This window comes from Onthophagus taurus, chromosome 6 (assembly GCF_036711975.1).
Source record: "Onthophagus taurus isolate NC chromosome 6, IU_Otau_3.0, whole genome shotgun sequence".
Classification (NCBI taxonomy): domain Eukaryota; kingdom Metazoa; phylum Arthropoda; class Insecta; order Coleoptera; family Scarabaeidae; genus Onthophagus; species Onthophagus taurus.
The window spans coordinates 27,736,229-27,757,597 of NC_091971.1; the positions used below are offsets into that span (position 1 = coordinate 27,736,229).

Consider the following 21,369-nt stretch of genomic DNA (forward strand, 5'->3'; position numbering starts at 1 on the left):
AAATATCCAATAAGATCAGAAAAGATAATTAGCGATTTTTATGTAGATGATCTTCTAACGGGTAGCACAGACGTTAAATCCATGACAAACAGTATTAGACAAATCTAATAATGAACATAAGGCAAATATTAAATGAATACGGATTCAAAATTGTAAAGTTACAAACTAATGACAATGAAATTTTAAACTCTTTGGAGGAAGATAACCCAGATAGCTATGTTATGAACAGCAAATCTGCTTTAAAGACGTTGGGTATATTATGGGTACTGTAATAATATCATTTATGATAGCGTTAAGAGGTGGCGTTAATATCAAAAAAATAAAGTCATGGAAACAAAGAAAAAAGATAGTAGTAAATAAACATAAAAAAGTGTTATGTCGGATTTTTGAATTAACGAATTTCTGTTTGAACCTGCTCCCAAAAAAAATTTGTTATATATTTAAAAATTGTGTTTTGATATAAAATAGACGTTCATCACAATTTTTGACGCCCAACGTGGGGCGAGAAATCAAGAAAATGGCTGAAAGACAAATAAAAACTAGAGCGTCATCGAAAGGTAGAAAAGATGATACCGACGAAACGAATCAAACTTCGAGTATAGCTAATACGAGTAGTAGCGATAAGAAAGAGACAGCAGAGAAAAGTGAAATAAATATGAATGATATAATGGAAATGATGCGAAAAATCAATGAAGATAATAAACTAAGAGATGAAAATAATAGAGTAATAAATGAAGGAAATCTACAAAAATTAAATGAAGAGAACAAAATCATAAATGAAGAAAATCTAAGAAAATTAAATGAAGAGAACAAAATCATAAATGAAGAAAATCTGAGAAAATTAAATGGAGAGAACAAAATCATAAATGAAGAAAATTTGAGAAGAATAAATGAAGAAACAACAACTAAAATAATAGATGAAAACAAAAGAATGAGAGACGAAAATAAGAAACTAAATGAAGAAAATAGAACATTAATAGTAGAAAACTGCGAAATAATTAAAAAAGAAAATGAAATAATTATGAAAACTAATCTTGAAAAATTCGAACAACAATTAAATAATCAAATAGAAGGTATAACTAAAGCACTAGATGGAAAGATAACGTATCAAATTAACGAAAAGATTGAAACAATTAGACAAGAAAACACAATTCAAATTATTACGACAATAGATCAACAAATAAATGAGTATTCCGATAAAATTAAAGAAAATAAAGATAATATTATAAATTTAAAAGAAGAAACACATAAAAATTTAAATAGTTTACAAGAAGAACAAGATAAATTAAAGAAAGATATCATAATTAACCAAGATCTAAATAAACAAAATTTCGATAATTTAAAAACAAAAGAATGTGAAAATTACGACAATGTAATTAAAATAATCGAAGATATAAAGAAAACTATACCTTTTACAGTATGATTTCACACTTATGAAATATGATTTCGCACTAGCGAAAACAGATTACATGCAAATGAAATTTGATTTCGCACTAGCGAAAACAGATTACATGCAAATGAAATTTGATTTCACACTAACGAAAACAGATTTCATACAAATGAAATTTGATTTCTCACTAACGAAAACAGATTTCATACAAATGAAATATGATTTCACACTAACGAAAACAGAATTCATACAAATGAAATTTTATTTCAAACCAATGAAAACAGATTTCACAGTATTTAAATATTTAATTAGAACATTATTTATAACAAAAAATTATTAAATTAAATTTAACAACCAATCTAGCAACCAATAAATTATTAATTATATTTCTTGAATGTTTTCTTGTTGTAGTGCTGCTGCATAATAACGTTCTACATGATTCGAATATCTTAGTAAGTGTTGTTGTTGAACTTCTTGAATTGCTCTATCTGAAATTTCTTCTAAGATGCGCATTCTATATTCATGAAGTGTTAACCCTTGATTATTAACGCGTCTGTAATTCAATATTTCTTGCATTCTTTCTTGCATTTGCACTTTTACGGAAGATTTGAAACTACTCCATAACAACTCAATCGGATTTAGTAAATAAGAATATGGAGCAAGGCGTACTATTTCTATATCTTCTTCGGGTTCAAGTTCAGATTCAAGATTTGAATGTACAGGAGCATTATCAATAATAAATGTTGGCTTCTCGATGCCATCCGCAGTGCAAGTTGCTATTAAGCGACGCAGCCATTGTTTACAGTCGTGAGCTTTGTAGGATCCTCTTCTATGTTCAAATGAGATAATTCGCATCGCACTCATTGCCCCAATGCAATGTAAATTGCTTCCTTTACAAGCCGGAAGAATTACGTGTGCTTTATGACCTATTTTGGATCTACCTTCTTTTCGCCGACAATATAAATTAAAATTTGTTTCATCGATCCAAATAAGAGTTCTACCATTTGCTCGACTTTGTAATATTTGGTTTACATACTCTTTACGCTTGACTTTGTTTTCCTCATTATTCATATTTACTATTTGTGGTCTTAGTGCCTTAAGTGAAAATAATTGCCCGTCCAACCAGTTTTTCATTGTGTTTTGGCAAACGTTAACTTGAAATTCATTGCTAACATGATCACATAAGCCTTTCAATGTTATTGTAGAATCTTCCTCAATCCATCTAACCAATGCATCGGAAATTGCGGCGGTCTTTTTGGAAGAAGCATTACCACCTTTCTTTTTTGGAAGTGATTGATCTTTTTTCAACCATTCATAAGCAGTACGAACGTTCACTCCTAAAGCTGTAGCTGTAGCTCGCCAATCTTTGCCTTCTTCGTGTGCTTTTATAATTCTTTCTCTATCACTATATATATAATTGATATTTTATTATATTTAACACGAGACATTGCAAATGTAAAATCAAAACTTATGATATATTTTTATGATTGTCACAAAATGTCAAATAATTTTCATTCAAAATTAAAAATGATATTTGCCAAATATTTATTTAAATATTAATGAAACCAATATCTAATTATTAATTATTAATTGTGAAATCTGTTTTCATTGGTTTGAAATCAAATTTCATTTGTATGAAATCTGTTTTCGCTAGTGTGAAATCAAATTTTATTTGTGTGAATTCTGTTTTCGTTAGTGTGAAATCAAATTTCATTTGTATGAAATCTGTTTTCGCTAGTGTGAAATCATATTTCATAAGTGTGAAATCATACTGTAAAAGGTATAGAAGTAATATGATAAATTTAGATTCTACATCGACATTATCATATTTAAAACCGGAAATGTGGCCCAAATTTAGGGGTACCAAGGACAAGATACACCCGATGACATACTTAAATAACTTGATAAGACTAACAACCGATATTGACGATCCTAAATTAATTTTGAATTTGATTCAACTAACTTTACAAGAGCAAGCGACATGGTAGCGAACAAATGCCACAACTTGCATGATTTTAAGAATGAATTTGTGAAACAGTTTTGGAATAGTAACCAACAACACCGAAAAAAATTAAAACTATTAAATGGAAAATGTAACGAAAGTTGGAAAGTAACCAGGGAAATTTATGCGTGTGATGTATACAACCGTAGCAAATACATACAGGGTCTGGAAGAAAAGGAATTAGCAGAAATTTTAATCAAACATTTTGTCAATGCAGATAACGTAGCACTTGTTTATCAAAATATTTCCAGCATGAATGAATTAATGGAGATTTTAAGAAGATTAGATGATTTTACGGAAAACCAAAGAAAAGAAAGGAATTTAAATTATCAAAATATAAACTACGGACATACAAAACTAAACTATAACTACAATTACGAGAAAAAAACCAGAACAAAATCAAAGAAACTACAATTACAATAACTATACGAACAGTGATAATAATGATAAAACCTACGGTAGTAATAATAGATATGATAATAATTACTCTCGAAATAGAAATGGGAATGGACACGATAATTATGGATATAGAAATTCTCAACCCAGATTCCAAAATAATGACTATCAAAACAGAGGACCACCACGTAGATTTAATTTTGTATCACAGAATCGAGGAAATCCCCCAGAACGAGAAAATTTATATATGAATCACGTGACTTATAAGGATTATTCCGAAGATAGAACTAACAATGAGACGGGAAATTCAAGAAGGAATGAGAATCGACAGTATAACCAAAATGTGGATGATGTAAAAAAAAACGCTGACTGTATAGTCTCCGATATTTCTGGTGGTTTTTATGACCCTCAGAAACAGTAGTGGCAGTAATTATCACCCGGAAAAAGTACCTGGACATGATTTATGATAGGTCCTCCTATCATAAATCAGGGAACTAGGTCCAGGGACGCACTTCTTTTTTATATTATTTTAAATTCAACAAAATAAAACAGAAATGTAGTAAAGAATATAAATTTACTTATATTTAAATGATTTTAGAAAAAAAAGCAAGTATTAATTTATAATATAAAAATTAAAACATATTTTTTATAATTATCTTAGAATTAGTGTGAAAAGATAATAAATTTTATAATAATAATCATAAATTATTTAAGCATTTAAATAAATTGTTGCACACAAAGTAATGATATTTAAGTTTTTAAATATGTTATTGAAATTTTCGTTAATGTGGACCTGAACATCTTACGCCAGAGTTTGGGGTTCGTAAACTACCTGTATACAACCCCATCTTTGTTCGTTATATGACTGCAATTAAGTCATAAAAACCACCAGAAATATCGGAAACTATACCAACAGAAGAAGAATGGTAAAAAACTTAGGTAAAATAAATCACTTCAAAATTCTTACTAAATTTTACGATAACCCTCATAATTTCTTTAACTTTAATGAAGAAACTAATTTAATACAATATTAAAGCGAAATTAAAGCAATAATAGAAACAGCTGCTGAAATATCAATAATTAATAATACCGACATAACAAAAACAAACGATAACTTAGAAAATTATCTTGAAAACAAAAAAATTAGAAATATTTGCAACCAATCGGAAGAAAATAGGACAAGTGAGTAAAAAACTATATTCAGTAACCGAAATTAATAATGAAACTTATTTAATGGAATTTTATCTTTTCGTGAACATAACATAATATATGAGTGTTTGATAGGAATTGACAACATCCGAAAACATTAAATGATCTTAGATTTTGAAAAAGAAGAATTAAGAATTGGTAAAAATTGTATAAAATTCGAAACAAATGAATATTGTCATTTAATGATTGAAAATAAAAAGGAAGATAAAGAAAGTGTTAAGAAAGAAAAGAATGAGCATTTTGAAAGAAAAACGAATGAAGAAACTGTAAAAAGAATCAATAATATAAATAAAGGGGAAAATTATTATAAAAATATTTATGAAGAAAATAAATATGATGAATATGGGGAAGAAATAAATTATGTAAATATAAATAATGAAATTAAAAATAATAAAATAAATGAAAATAAAAAAGAAAATATAATTATTGATGAGGGAAATAAGGAATGGTATATAGAAGAATTGGTAAAGAAGATTCAGATAAAGGAAGAAAGTAAAGAGAGATTGAAAGAAATTTTGTTGGTTAATTCGATAACATTTAATGATAAAATAACGTTTGCTAAAAATTATACCCATAAAATTCAAGTAGAAGATCATTCACCTTTAAATTATAAAAATTATCCTATACCTTTTAATTTCCGAGAACAAGTTAACGAAGAGATAAATAAATTGAATTTGGAAAAATGAAGAAATAGAAAATTTAGAAATAAGATTAGGAAAAGAAAGACTTATTAACAAAGCACAGTATCGAAAGAGACAACACGAAAAAAAGAACAGAAAGAAGATCAATTTTGAACATAAATGACTTAGTACTAATTAAAACAAGAAGAGTCACCGATAAAAGAAATAAGATAGTAGCAAAATTAATGAAAACATTTAATGCACCATACCGAATAATAAATAAAAATAACGACACTTATGATTTATTTGATGAAAATTCAAAAGTTGAAATAGGAAAATATCATGTATCTCTATTATGTAAATATGAAACTTAATTTTGATATAGAAACATGAATCTTGAAGTGATATTAATTATAAGATAATTTAAGCCGTAATTGTTGTAAAACGTTAATTTTTAATTAATAATTTAAGGTACGTTGAATTGTAAAATTTCGTCATCTACGTTTGTAAATTTTCCAATTTTGAGTATGGGGAAATTGTAATAATATCACTTGTGATAGCGTTAAGCGGTGGCGTTAATATCAAAAAAATAAAAAGTCATAGAAACAAAAAAAAAAAGATTTACTATCTTTTACATAAAATCTATCTTTAACATAAAAAAGTGTTAAGTCGGATTTTTGAATTAACGAATTTCTGTTTGAACCTGCTCCCAAAAAAATCTGTTATATATTTAAAAATTGTGTTTTGATATAAAATAGACGTTCATCACAGTATCAAATCGTGATTACTTTCAATACAAAATAAACGAACCCAGTAAGCTTAATGTTTGATCCTCTCGGCTTATTAAGTCTTATGCTAATACGAGCCAAGATTATCATCCAAAAGCTATGGCAACTTCAAATAAATTGGGATGAATTTACCTCCAGTGGTTGCACTGCAATGGCAACGTTTTACGAACGATTTGATTCATATAAATATCAACGAAATATCAAGGCATGTAGTAAGAGTAGTACGGTTGTGCAATTTACCTGCGATCAATTGATACCAACGGAACCATCAATTGCAGCTTGCTATGTGCCAAATCTTGCGTTGCTCCTTTGAAAGCTACAACGTTACCTAGACTTGAACTATGTGCATCACTTTTATTGTGAAGACTCGTAAAAATATGCTCGAAACAATTGAAGATTAAAATCCATGCCACAAATCTTTGGACTGATTCTACAATCACCTTATGTTGGATAAATACTGAATCATCAAGATGGAAGATATTCGTGGCTAATCGAGTAGCTGAAATACAATTAAATACAAAGGAAGCTAAATGGTATCACGTAAGCACCACGGAAAATCCCGCTGACATTATTTCGCGCGATACAACACCGTCCAAACTTGTTAACTCCAAACTTTGGTGGACCGGACCATCATTTTTAAAAGAAAACTTCATATATGGTATCGCGAAAGGGAAGACAAGGGCAATACAGATATTGTGCAATTACCTGAAATTTAGAGAAAACAAACAATGTTGAATAATATAACGTATGTTATAGCGCTGGTTATCACTTCTTCGTAACGAATAACAATTTGCTGCTTTTTGTTGTAACGAATTATTTATTGTTAAAGGTACGACACGACTCAAACGACGCTCTTACAAAAATCTTATTAATTTTTTTTTTTTTTTGCGCTGAGGAGGAGAAAATGCGTTACGCACCCCGGCCTACTGTTGGCGCTTGTAGATGGTGATGTGTTGGGAAATATTTCGGCCGGAAGTGTTGGACTCTAGTCCCTAAGTTACCCACTAAAAACTCCCCCTCTTTCCCCAGCTCCGGGACCACCCTTCTGGGTATTTCATCGGAGCATTTCGTGTGCTTGGGGATCCCCCATCCGTCTTCTGTGATTCTTTAGTACTTTAGTGGATCTACTGCACTTCAAATACAGGTACGTAGGCATCGAAGACTCCACGTCGGGTTAAGGTACGTATAACAAAATAAAAACATATGGTTACTTTTACGTTTGCATTTAAGACCGTTAACTTACAGGCATCGGAGGGGGGTTCTTCGTCCCGTCGGGGATCCCCCCTCCGTCTTCAGCAGTTGGATCAGCTCCACGTCGGGTCCAGGTACGTAGGTATCGGAGGGGGGCTCTTCGTCCCGTCGGGGATCCCCACTCCGACTTCAGCAGTTGAATCAACTTCACGTTGGGTCCAGGTACGTATAAAAAATTAAAAATATGTGATTACTTCTAGGTTTGCATATAAAACCGTAAACTTACAGGTATCGGAGGGGGGCTCTTCGTCCCATCGGGGTTCCCCCCTCCGGCATCAGGACGCGCTTGTTGTCAACAACAACGAAAACAAAACAAAAACCTCTTATTGCTATGATTCTTGACAAATAGAAAAACTAATTTAAATACAAATAAAAAAAGCAAAAATATGTATAAAAAAGATACAAATTACAACATGCCCCCCGCCTTTCAAAAGAAAAATTAGTGAGCATATGGGAGGGGGGAGCGCTAAAGAAAACATATTTTAACAAATTATTTGATTGTCTATATCTAATAGACAATCACCTAAGGTTTGTCATTGGAAGCGGGCAAAGTTTATTGGTTGGTCGTTTGATAATCCCGTTGGTGGTGCGTACGGTAGCAACTCTTGCAATACCATCGGATCCAGGGTGTAAAGCGATAATGCGACCATATAACTACTTCAATGTTGGTAAGTTGTTATCCTTTACTACAACCAATTCATCAATTTTAAGATTCTCTGTTTTAGTTGACCACTTGGAACGGCGTTGGAGTTCCGAAATGTATTCCTTTGACCAACGCTTCCAAAAGTCTTGCTGAATTCGTTGCGTATATTGATAGTGGGATAGCCGATTTAACTTGACGTGATCCAGGCTTGGATCTGGTGGGGCCGAAAGCGTTCTCCCAATTAAGAAATGAGCAGGAGTTAAGGGTGTTAAATCATTGGACATGGATTCGTGGACAAGGGTGACAAAGGGCGAGAATTTAGGATAGCTTCAATTTGAATCAAAACTCTTCAATGAATTTAATAAATTTTTCAGTTTAAACTAAATTCATAGATTTACCTATCATCCCCCAAAGCAACGGTATTCTGGAGAGATTTCACAGATCTTTAAAAACTGCTCTTATTGCAAGAGGTAATACAGACCGTTACATAGTATACCGGGTGTCCCTCAAAAGTGGCTCACCCCCATATTTTTCTTTATTATTGGTGATATAAGAAAACCATTTGGAATGCATAGTTGGGTCGCTAAAACGGAGTATTACGACATGAAATCATTCTTTTTGTACTTCCGGTTATACCGGATGTGAGTACTAATTTCGCTATTTTTTTAGATCTATAATTTTTCTTTCTTCAATTGGGTTGATAGTATAATTTCACATAACTTTTACTTGAAAAAATTTTCACGATAGCTTATAATTTTTGAAAAAAAAATTATTTTCGTTATTTTATAACGTTTTAGTACTTTCTGAAAATGTATTACAACTTTTGACGCATAGTAGCTAGGTTAATAGTATAAACTACGTTATGTCCCTCTTGATTTGCTATTTCTCTAAAATAATTGAATTAAACTTAATTGTTTGATCGCATTTTTCTTTTAAAACTAATTTAATACAACTGTTAATTTACACCATTATTAAAAAAGAACCAGTGATTAAAGCATAGCAGTGATCACTGCTCGAGAAATAGCAAATCAAGAGGGACATAGCGTAGTTTATACTATTAACCTAGCTACTATGCGTCAAAAGTTGTAATACATTTTCCGAAGGTACTAAAAACGTTAAAAAACAACGAAAATAATTTTTTTTTTTTTTAAATTATAAGCAATCGTGAAAATTTTTTCAAGTAAAAGGTATGTGAATGTTTGAGGGTATGCACATTGAGGGTGTATCGTTCCGTGAAATTGCGCGTTGTCTCGACCGGTCGTTATCGGCAGTGCAACGGGCATGACGAGAATGGTCTGAGGTAGGACATAGGTACCTTCAGCCGCGGCCGGGAGGCCCTGCGTGACCCCAGCACACGAGGATCGCGCTCTTGTGCTCAGCGCTTTAGCGTCGTGTGAGTCCTCCTCAAGGCAACTTGGAGCTGTTTGGCCACCGGCAGGGGAAGGCGCACTCACTACGCGAACTGTACGGTGGCGTTTGGTAAATAGTGGACTGCGCATGCGTCGTGCGAAACAGCGGATTCCAGTAACATCAGAGCACCGCAGCATACGTCACGAGTGGGTCAACGCTAGGAATGTACGGTTGCCGAGTAGAGGGACATTTTGTTTTCCGACGAATCAAGATTCGAATTGAGCATCGGTGATGCGCGAATTTTAGTTCGTCGGAGACGTGGTGATCGTCTACTCGAGCAGTGCGTGCAAGAATGCCCTATCCACCGACAACCGAGCATTATGGTTTGGGGTGCTATTACACATGGTGGACGTACACGTCTGCTGCGTGTATAGCAGACCATCACGGGTCAATGATACGTAGATGAGGTGCTACGGTCCGTTGTGCTTCCCTACGTTCGGCAGCGCCCAGGTCTGCTATACATGCACGACAACGTACGACAGCACATCGGGCGTGTTGTACAGACCTTTGTGGAAGAGCACCGTATGCGAATGCTTCCATGGCTAGCTCGGTTTCCGCATCTGAATCCGATCAAACATATTTGGGAAATGACTGGTCGGAGACTTCTACGTTATCCGGCTTCCTCGGCTAACGTTGAGGAGCTATGGAGGCGAGTTGAGGTGGCACGGTTGGCCATCCCTCTTGCTACAATACAGCGACGTATAGACTCCATGCCACGTCGTGTAGCGATGGTACGCGAAGCTCACGGGGTATACTCTCGCTATTGATGTTTCTCATCCCAGCAGAGTTGTGCTGCTCTCCATGTAAGAGTAAGTTACACTACTTTAGTACTACTTCCATACCAAATTTTATTGCGCTAGACCAGCGCGTTCAGATTATACAGGGTGTGCTCGTGAATTATTTCCAACAGTGTATCACCAATAATAAAGAAAAATATGGGGGTGAGCCACTTTTGAGGGACACCCGGTATAGATTATACAAGTAAGGACAAGTGTTTTTTTTTGACTTTTAACATTTTATTTTTGTATACGCGTGTTGGGCGATATTTCAATGTTTTACCGCTTGGTGCAGCACTGTTTGTTTTGTTTTGATGTGATTTAAGGTTAGATTTCTGATATTTCACATGGTTTGTTAGTTAGCGTTTGTTTTTAGTGTTGCTTTAGTTTTCGTATTGTTTATTAAGTTTTTTTGTAGTGATTAAGTTTAGTTAGTTTAATTTTTAAGTGCGTTACAATGAACATAGAACGCTTGGACGTTAAGTCGGTACAGTCAATAGCCCGTACTTGGGACAGGTATCTAACTTGGGACAGGTATCTAACTTGGGACAAAAAGAGACATTCTACTTTTTTGGGTTGGCCAACCTGATGAGTGAAGTTTGACAGCTGGGAATGGCAGTATTTGTCTTTTGTTTACTTTGTTGCTCAGAAGATTAGTCTGCTGCTGCTTGAATTCGCATATTAAAGAAGAATTTGGCGGTTAGTTTTTTATGTGAAAAACTGATTATTTCGTTAGTCAAAATAACTTTAATTGCCCTGAGTGTACCATTATTGTTAGAGATTTGTAGCTTGGTGTTGTGTTAAGCCTATTAGGTTATAAAACAAGCCTAATGGCTGTATTGATAATCAAAGCTTATATATTTAGGTTATATACATTTTTTGAAAAAGGTGCACACCTATGCCTAACTTGGGACACCGTCTCAAGTGGGACACGAGTTTTTCCCTTGCTTTTTAGATTACAATTTCGATTTTTTTTTTAAGTTGGTCCTGATAACTAAATGAATAAGAAGCAATATCATGTTTTTAATGAAAAAAACATTACCAAGGCTGCCAATGCGGTTAAAAACGGGATGTCATACCGTAAAGCTGAAAAGAAATTTGGCGTCCCTAAGTCGTCCATACGAAGAAGAGTCAAAAATAAACAGCAGAACCAATATGGACGTCCTCCAGTGTTCAACAATGATGAAGAAAGGAAAATCACTGAGTGTATCGCTCTAGCTGTCGAGTGGGGATTTCCACTGACAAGTTTTGACATAAGATGCATTGTTAAAAAAATGTTAGATAAAAATGGACTAAATGAGCCCCGGTTTAAAAATAATATGCCTGAGATCAAATGGATAAAAGGTTTTCTAAAGAGGCAGAGTGAAGAATTAAAGGGCCGCCTATGTAAAAATATCAAAAGAGCAACAGCTGGGGTCACCCCAGAAGTAATAGAGTCCTACTTTAGTGAACTAGCAATATCTTTAAAGGATGTTTCCCCAGAGGCAATCATTAATTATGACGAAACAAGCATCCAAGACGATCCAGGCAAGAGTAAAGTCATTGTAAAAAGAAAATGCAAACGCCCAGAGCGAATCATGGACTTTTCCAAGTCCAATTTTTCAGTAATGTTTGCTGGAACAGCCAGCAGTATAGCCTTACCACCGTATATTGTATACAAGGCTGATAATATGTACAACACTTGGACCGAAGGGGGTCCCGTAGGAGCACGCTTTAATCGATCTAAATCTGGATGGTTTGAAGGTGCCCTCTTTGAGGACTGGTTTATGTCAATTGCACTGCCATACTTCAAAAAGCTTGGTGACGTCCCTAAGGCCATTATCGGAGACAATCTTTCTAGCCACTTATCAGTTGGAATTTTAGAGGCTTGCATAAAATATAACATACGGTTCATCCTCTTGCCTCCTAACAGCACCCACTTATGTCAGCCTCTTGATTTGGCCTTCTTCAGTCCCCTCAAGACAACGTGGAGAAAACAGCTTACAGAGTGGAAAGAAAAATTTAAAGGGACTATACGAAAGGATCAATTCGCAAGGTTGTTGAAAAAGACCTTCGATCAGATTGAGAGCAACATACCTGCTAATCTGAAAGCAGGATTTTTGAAAAGTGGGATTTTTCCGTTAAACAAAAATAAAATTCTTGTATGTCTGCCTAAAGTGTCCTATGAATCACATGACGCAAGTAATAATTCACGTGCAGCATGGACAACAGCTTTCCAGGAATTTCTCAAAGAGACACGAACAAAGGAAACTAGTGTCCAACCAAGGAAAAAGAAAATCAATATTACGCTAGGCAAAAGTGTATCAGAAGGTGAGTTTGTAGAAGAGTTGAAGGCTATTGAAGAAGAAAAAACTAAAGACTCGAAGGAAAGAAGGGGTCAGAAAAAGGGACAGAACAGAATCAAAAGCAAGTGTTTAAAGAGACAGGAGAAAGATAACAGAGAAAAGGAGTCAAACAATGGAAAAAAACGAAAATCTTTCCATGACAGTATTTCCTCAAATGGAGATGAAGATTGGTCTGTACTGTTCGATGATGAAGTTGCCGAAGAAATTGATAATGAAACGTCCCAAGAACAATTTCTACTTGAATGTCATAGGTTGGATGAAAGCTATGAACAGGTGGATTTTGAAGAGATGCCATCAACCTCAGCGAATGAAGATGACTTTGTCGTTGTTACCGTTACATATGACAGCGGTTCAAAGAAAGAGAGCCGGAAACAGTTCATAGCAAAAGTGATAAAAAAACATAGTAATGGGAAGATGACAGTAAAGTACCGTATTTTCTCGAATGTAATACGCACCTTTTTTACAAATTTTATGTGCTCTAAAATGAAATGCGGATTACAATCGGGTGCGGATTAGATTCGCAGTCGTATAGTTGCAATTTGGAAAATAGTAAAATAAAATCACATTATAACAATAACACTTTATTAAGGGTTTTAGAACGATATTTACATTTTTATGTATCATTTTCTTCCCATATTACGTCATCTTCGGATCAATACAGATCAATTCGGATTATACAAAACTTCGTAAATGATGTTATAATATTGTTTTCAGGGAACGTTTTCCATGTCGCCTACACTCACTGAGCAAGTTCAGAAGCTCCTTTAATTGCTCCCGGTTTTGTTAATTCTCGAGTTTGTTAATATACATATACATACACAGGTTGTAGTATGGATGTTATTCCACCAGGTATTATTATTATGACAAGAAGTCTAAACCAAGGGCAATCACTCTATGATTAATTAATATCCTTATTTAATAATCCTCCTGGTCTAAGACTCCATACTTGTCTTAATCATTCCATCATCAGCTTTTTCATTATCTATCCTTTTTGTTGTGCCCTAACTAGGACGTCATTCGGGAAGTCTTTCAGATTTCAGAATGGTTTTTTTCTCAATATTACTAATGACAGCAATTTTTCCCTATCACTTGTTACTGCTAGCATCAATGTTATGCGCAATTTTTCGCAACCACATGTTTATAAAGAAATTTCCCACACACCTCTGCTTTCCAGTGTGTAATTGGGTGGCATATCCAGATATACTACCATTTCGTTGACATTTACAGTTTGAGACAAATTGAAATTTTCTTGAAAATCATTAGGAGCTTTTGGGAAATTGTAGTTCTGCGCCTCAACGATAACCCCATTCGGCGCATAAATCCTACAGTCCAACCTTTGCTAGTATTAAACATTTTTTAGTCCCTTCTATCGTTTTTCTTGAGAGAACTAGAAAACTGCCTCGTCAATTTCATGAAATCGTCTCCCCTTTAGCCCGGTAAATTTTTTGCACGATGCCTCACAGTCTGCAATAGCTACTTTGTCTTTCTGCAACAGCCGCAATGTTACTCTCATTAACAGCAAAAATTGTACCAGCTTTTCGATTTCCTTAACGCTAACTTAATAACATCTCTTTAAACTTTGCTGTATAGAAGAATCTTTTAGATTTTTGCTATTTTTTTTATAATTACGCTATTATATGTATAATTAAGCACACACCACGTTCGAGCTACTACGAGGGCATTATATGAACGGCATTCGTGCTAGGCATTACTATTTATTTTCCAATTTTTTCTGGCTTGGTAAATTTAAAGTCTAGTCTAATAAAAACTCGTCGTAAGCAAGGTTTCTTTAGGTACATCAGCGTCAGTCAACAGAAAAAATATATATTTATAAATATATATATATATTTATTATATATTATATTATAACAACAAGCATCGCATCGTTTTGGTGTTGTCGAATTGCTCAAAGAAAGATGCGGATTACATTCGCAAACTAAATTTATTTACCACTATGCATTTTTAAAATCGGGGTGCGGATTAGATTCGAGTGCGGATAAGATTCGAGAAAATACGGTATATACGACAATATAAAGGTTCCAAGTATATTTTTGTGTTTCCTGACGTGGATGATATCGAGGAGGACGTGGACCTTTCTAAATTAGGTCCAAAGTTGTCAAGCCCGAAAGTGAAGTGAGGGGTAGATATTTTTTCAATATGAACTGGTAGAAAAAGGTAGTAGTATGGAGCAAAAGTTTTTTCAAACAAGAAAAATGTTAGGTTAGGTTAGTTTTACGGAGTGTGTAGCGCCGTAAATTCCAAACAAGACACAAATTGATAGGATCGGGCTCCGGTAACTCAGTAAAGAAGGGAGGGTTCTGATCTAAATAAGGGCGCCACGAACTTAAACCGAAACCTATCAATACAAACCTTTGACCCAGTAAGTCCGAATCCAATGTCAAAGGAAAAGAAACAAGTACTAACATACACAAAAAAAAAAAATGTTGAGATAATAGATTCAAATAACTATATTGAAATGTGTTCAAAAATTGACTAACTTTGTTAATCAAAATAATTATATTAATAATATATCTAGTATTATACCAATAATGTTCTTTAATAATGAAAAGTAAGGATATAAAGTAAGGCTTTTGACTCGAGAAACCAAAAATAAAATACAAATAATAAAATCCTGAAAGAAAGTAAAATTAGTACACAATAAATTATCATCAGCTGATGTAAATATAATTGTGGGACACCCAAAATAAGTGTCAAAAAAAGTAAACAAGCCCGTAACGTCCAAGCGATAAGTTAACAAAATTAAAAGAAAAATATCTATCTTAATAAATTTTAAATCGGTGATAATAACAAAAAGATATATATATATATATATTGAGTTGAAGACTCTTAATCAAAAAAAAGTATTAATTAATTAATTAATCATTAAATCAAAAACACGAAGAATTAAATCTTTCTCTTATAGATACTAATCCTGAATTGCGCCAAGACCGCCAAGACACGTCCGACGTCCAAAAGGTTATGTTTGGTTATGTTTTACTTGCGTAGACCCTTTGCGCAGCTTCCTATCCCTCTCTCTTTCTTCGGAAGGAACCGGACGTAGAAAACGGAAATTAAGATGGCTGCTCTCAGGAAATGTAAACCACGAGGTCGAAACCTCCACGAAGACGATGGTTGGTTGACGTAAGATTGGATTCGATGCTTTACGACGGAAAACCTCTTGCTCGAAGATATATATATATAAATATATATATATTAGTAAAAGTTTATAATAAGACGCAAACATAAAAAGCCTAAAGGCAAAACAAAAATTAAAATCCGAAATATGAATGAACAAAAACCCTTAACCCAAAAATAAACAATGCAAAATCCCAATTATGAAAATAACAAAGCGTTTTACCTGACGATCTATAACGGCTTCACGTGATGGGTGAAATAAACCACGAATAAATCCGGAAAAAAACTATCCGATGAAACACTCCAACAGGTGCCAAAATAAATGAGTATAAGAGCCAATCCGGAAAATCCGCAAACGAAGATCTTGCCAAAACACCAATGCAAAACTCTTCTAAGACACTCTTATCTCAAAAACGTGGTATCAGCCCATTTAAAAATCAGACGCCTCCTCAATCGAACCCAAAGACACAACGGTTCGAAGACGACTGGTTAAACCGCTTGTAACCACGAAAACAATATCTAACCGGAAATAAATCCCCCCACCCCAATCAATCATAACATAATAAAAATCACTAAAAATGCATCGAATCTTACGTCAAACCAACCATAGATGGTGTTAAATTATGAAAACAATAAAATTACGAAAAATGAAAATAAAAACCGCTACAAGTGACCCCAATTTGTTAGTTAACTCAATTGAAGTTTTTTTCTCACCTAGAACACTAAAAAAGTTGAAAAAAACATTTATGGTGTCTCAAGTTAGAAACTAGCAGTCAAAACATGGTATGTACACATATTAAAATAAAGGGGTGTCCCAAGTTAGGTGCAGGTATTCCTTACTTGGGACAGTTACATTTTTTTTAACAAACCAAAGAAACAAATTAATGAAAGGCAAATCCATATTCGGTAAGTACAAGGGTCCTTCAAAGTTTTGGCATACTTTTTAAATCATTAATTGCTTAATATTATATTTTCTTTGATATAGGAATCTAAAAACTGTCCCAAGTACGGGCTATTGACTGTATGTGTAGTGCGCAGTTGTTGCCGTACATATGGTCATACCGGAACAACCCTTCATAAATTTCCTACAAATAAGTACAGGTATGTTCATAGAGGTTTTTATTTATATTTTAAACTTTACTTTAATGTAAACTAAATATTAATAGGTGTATGCAGTGGGCTACAGCTTGTAAACGACTTGATTTAATAAAAAAAATGGATGGTACTGGCAAGATTTCGCCTTATTTTCGAGTGTGTGGTTTACATTTTGAAGATGAGATGTATACAAATGTCCAGAGAAAGCGACTTCCGCAAAATGCAAAACCTACACGGTATTTGGATGAAGCAGGCTCATCTAACACATCTGCATATAATACAGTATCATGACCAGGTAATGTAATATTATACATGGTTTCCTGTAGAATACACATTGTTTTATTTTTTTTAACTTTAAACCTTCAATAATAACCTATATTAAACCTTTTACAGATATATCAGTTTCTGAGGACAACAATCACGAAATAAATTTATCTGTTATCTCTGTAGAGAAACAAACAGAAGAAGTGTCTGTAGAAATGATTAGTAAGTAATTTTTTGATAGTTTATTAGGACTAAAAAGTATGAATAATCAAGTATTTCATAACCTATATTACATGTTTTACAGATATATCCGTTCCCGAGGACGAAAACAATGCTACATCAGTAAGCTGTATAGGAAAACAAACTGAAGAAACCTCTGTAGCAATGAAGAGTGCACACACTGTAGCTACACAAACTGGTGTTTGGTATTTAAGTTCACCAAAAATAATTAAACTCAGACAACAAAACAAAATATCTCAGCTGCAAAAACAAGTAGTTTCATACAAAAAAGTGTTGGAGCAACCAGCATTGGAACGCATTACAGTCCATGATGTGAAAGCAATATTAAAAAAATTATTTCCAGAAGAAATGTCACCATTTCTCATCCATCAATTTGAACTCCACCAAAAGATGCAGGCGCGGACGACGCTACTCTAATGATTTTAAAAGTTTTTGTTTAAAATTATATTTTTTAAGCCCAAAAACGTATTCATTTTTGGAGAGCTTTTTTATTGTGCCATGTAAGAGAACACTCTCAAGAGCAACTGAGAATATGAGACTAAAGCCTGGAATTAATGACAATATATTTGATATGTTAAAAATGAAAATTGAAACAATGAACTCCAAAGATAGACACTGCTCCATCTGTCTTGATGAAATGGCCATTAAAGCTCATTTGTTTTTTAACATTTCGACTAATGAAGTTATTGGCTTTAAGGATATAGGTCATGCCCGATCATTCCATCCAGCATTTAATGCTATATGTTTTTTAGTAATGGCGAGGGGTATATATAATAACTGGAGGCAACCCCTAGCTTATTACTTTGTACATAGCACTTGCAAAGCAAATAATTTAAAAGTCATTATATTTTTTTCTGTTCAAGCTTGTCAGTGGTCTTTCTGATTCACCGTCTTTACTGGCTAGGATCGACTTTCATGTTCCCCCGCGGCAACTGCGATATGACTTTTTGTTTTACGCACTTATGCCGCAAACAAATGCTTATCGGAATTCCCCTATTTTCAGGATGGAGCGTACCGCTGATCGCATTAATTGCGATTTATTCGCGTATAATCCAGGTAGTGTTAAGCGCAACATCAGAACCGCCATTATATCTTCACCTGCCGTATCGCTATGATTGTAATTGTTTTAGAAATTAGAATTTTTTTTTTAGTTGTACTTCACAAATGTATGTTGTGGAACAACTTTATTGGGTTCGTCCCGTTGTTGTTCTCTTGTTCAAATAAATAAATAAATAAATATTAAATATTATTGAAAAGTTAATGCATATCGGTTTATCAGTGAAAGCTGTGATCTCTGATATGGGTTCCAGCAACATGGTGCTTACAAAAAATTTGGGAGTAACTCCTGAGGCCTCATATTTTATTTACGAAGATAAAAAGATCTTTTATATCTTTGATCCCCCACATTTAGTGAAAGCGACTAGAAATAATTTATATACCAATTACATTTATATACAATTTTGAGAGTGAGGGGAATTTTGCCTGCTGGAAATACATTGAAAACCTTTATAATGTTGATAAGAAGTTAGGAAACAAATTAGCGCCAAAATCAGCGCTGTTGGTTAATGTGATCAGAAGATCACATTAACCCAACAACCTTTAAAAAAATTAAAGTTAAGCTGGCTACACAAGTCCTCAGTATGTCAGTGGCCAATGGTTTGGGTGTATTAATATAATTAGGGGTTATTACAACCGAAGCAGCAGAAACTCAAAAAATTATCGAAATGTTTGATTCACTCTTCGATATTCTTAATTCAAATGATTTAAACTCTACCAAAAAAATGAATAGACCATTTAAAGGAAATGATGAACAAATAGACTTTTTAGAGAATACATTAAGGTAAAACAAGTATTGAAATCTGTTAAGATTTATTTCAAAATTAGCAGTTTGGGTTGCATAAAGTATACAATTTTATTTTTAATTTTGGTTAAGTCGAGGACAACTTTTTGTGTTCCCAAAAAGGTATATAAGAGCCCCGTCTTTCGATATATTTTAACGTCGTACCGGTCATATACAGGGTGTAACTTAAGTGATGACTTTAATTTCAAATTAAAATTTGTCATCAAAAAAAGGTATACCTAATTGAAGTCGATAGGAGCAACTGTTTTAGGACATGTAAGACATTCTTATTGATGTTAAGATTTAAAATAAAAACATTGTTTTTGTTGACATTGTTGATTTTGAACATTAAAAGTGTCAAGATTACTGTCAGTTTAATATCTGTTCTTTTGCAGTTAACTATGAATAACGTTGAATTAGCTGAAATGCATTTGATTTATGGACTAGCAGATGGAAATGCTGCACAAGCCCGTCGACTTTACCAGGAACGATATCCCAATAGACCACTTCCAACAGCAAGAACTTTCATAAGGCTACATGCTAGAGTGTGCGAAACTGGATCTGTATATGCTCACGCTGAACGTATTGGTAGACCGAGAACAATAATGACACCACAACTAGAAGAAGCAATCTTACAAGAAGTGGCTAATTCGTCAAGTAGTACGCGAAAATTATCTGCACAGTTTAACATCAGTCATCAAAGTGTTTGGAGGGTTTTGCACAGAAATTTACTTTATCCATACCACATTCAACGCATGCAACTACTGTTGCCAAGAGATTTTCCTGCACGGTTAGATTATTGTCGATGGTTTCTCGAAAAAACTACGCAGAATCCCAACTTTACGTCTAAAATTCTATTTGATAGAAAAAATTTCGAATTTTGTTGTACTTTTACTGGTTTATTTATATTTTTGTTGTCTAACTAGTTTCGGCAAAAGCCATCATCAGAGACAAAAGTCATTGTATCTTACAGGAAATTAACATCGAAAATATAAAGCGGTGAACAAATTAAAATTATTACTGTCACAAAATTTACTTAAAATACATGTAAAAATTCTTTTACAAAACTTTAAAGATTTAACTCCGCATGGACATCTTTTGTGGTAGATGTTACAAGATGGTCTTAAAATTCTATTCACAGATGAGGCAAGTTTTTCACGTGATGCCATCAGAAACTTCCACAATAATTATTTTTGGGACTATGAAAATCCCCATGCCATTGAAGAACGTGGATTTCAGCAGCAGTTTTCGGTCAATATTTGGGCCGGAGTTCTTGGTGATCATGTCATCGGACGCATTTTCTTCCTCCTCGACTGAATGGTGAGACTTCAGCCGTGGCCACCACGATCTCCAGACCTTAATCCGCTGGACTATTTCTTTTGGGGACATCTGAAATCGCTTGTTTATGCAACGCCAGTTGAAGATGTACATGATTTAAGAAACAGAATTGTAAATTCTTGTAATGTCATACGCAACACTCCAGGAATTTTTGAACGTATGCGACAGTCGATGAGCAGAAGATTACATGCTTGTATTGAAAATCGCGGCTCTCATTTTGAGCATTTGATTTAATTAATGTTTGATAAATAAAATATTATTATTATTGTACATTCAAATAAAAATTCACAAATAAATGTTTTTTTGAAGGTTATATTATTATTTATTTTCTCAACTTTAACACCCTATATCTTGGAAACGAAGCATTTGCGGACCCATGTTCGTATGAACTTTTGTGCTTAAAATATAACAAGGAATCACCCCTTGAAATTAAAGTCATCACTTAAGTTACACCCTGTATATGTATAACAAACAAACTTCGCAAATTTCAAAAACAAGTGTAAAATAAATAAAATAAAGAATAATTAAAGTGTGTTTGAATCAGCGCATTCCAGAAAAAATAAGTAACAAAATATATCGAAGTATTTCAATATAAATTTATTTTATTTATAGATATTTCAATAATGT

General features: G+C 33.7%; 3 protein-coding genes across 3 annotated transcripts; 2 read left to right on the plus strand and 1 right to left on the minus strand.

Annotated features, from left to right (window-relative positions):
* The first annotated feature begins 517 nt into the window (after positions 1–517).
* LOC139430167 (uncharacterized) lies at positions 518–1,423 on the plus strand. The gene has a single exon (XM_071196826.1). It carries the CDS (start codon positions 518–520, stop codon positions 1,421–1,423), a length of 906 nt encoding a protein of 301 aa, XP_071052927.1.
* A 348-nt stretch (positions 1,424–1,771) lies between these two features.
* Positions 1,772–4,246, minus strand: LOC139430168 (uncharacterized). Its single transcript, XM_071196827.1, has 2 exons — positions 4,239–4,246; positions 1,772–2,795 (listed from the first exon to the last, which is right to left on the minus strand). The coding sequence occupies exons 1-2, from the start codon at positions 4,244–4,246 to the stop codon at positions 1,772–1,774; spliced, it is 1,032 nt and encodes a 343-aa protein (XP_071052928.1).
* Positions 4,247–11,483: 7,237 nt separating this feature from the next.
* On the plus strand, positions 11,484–13,346 carry LOC139430169 (uncharacterized). Its single transcript, XM_071196828.1, has one exon. The coding sequence runs from the start codon at positions 11,484–11,486 to the stop codon at positions 13,344–13,346; it is 1,863 nt and encodes a 620-aa protein (XP_071052929.1).
* Positions 13,347–21,369: the final 8,023 nt, after the last annotated feature.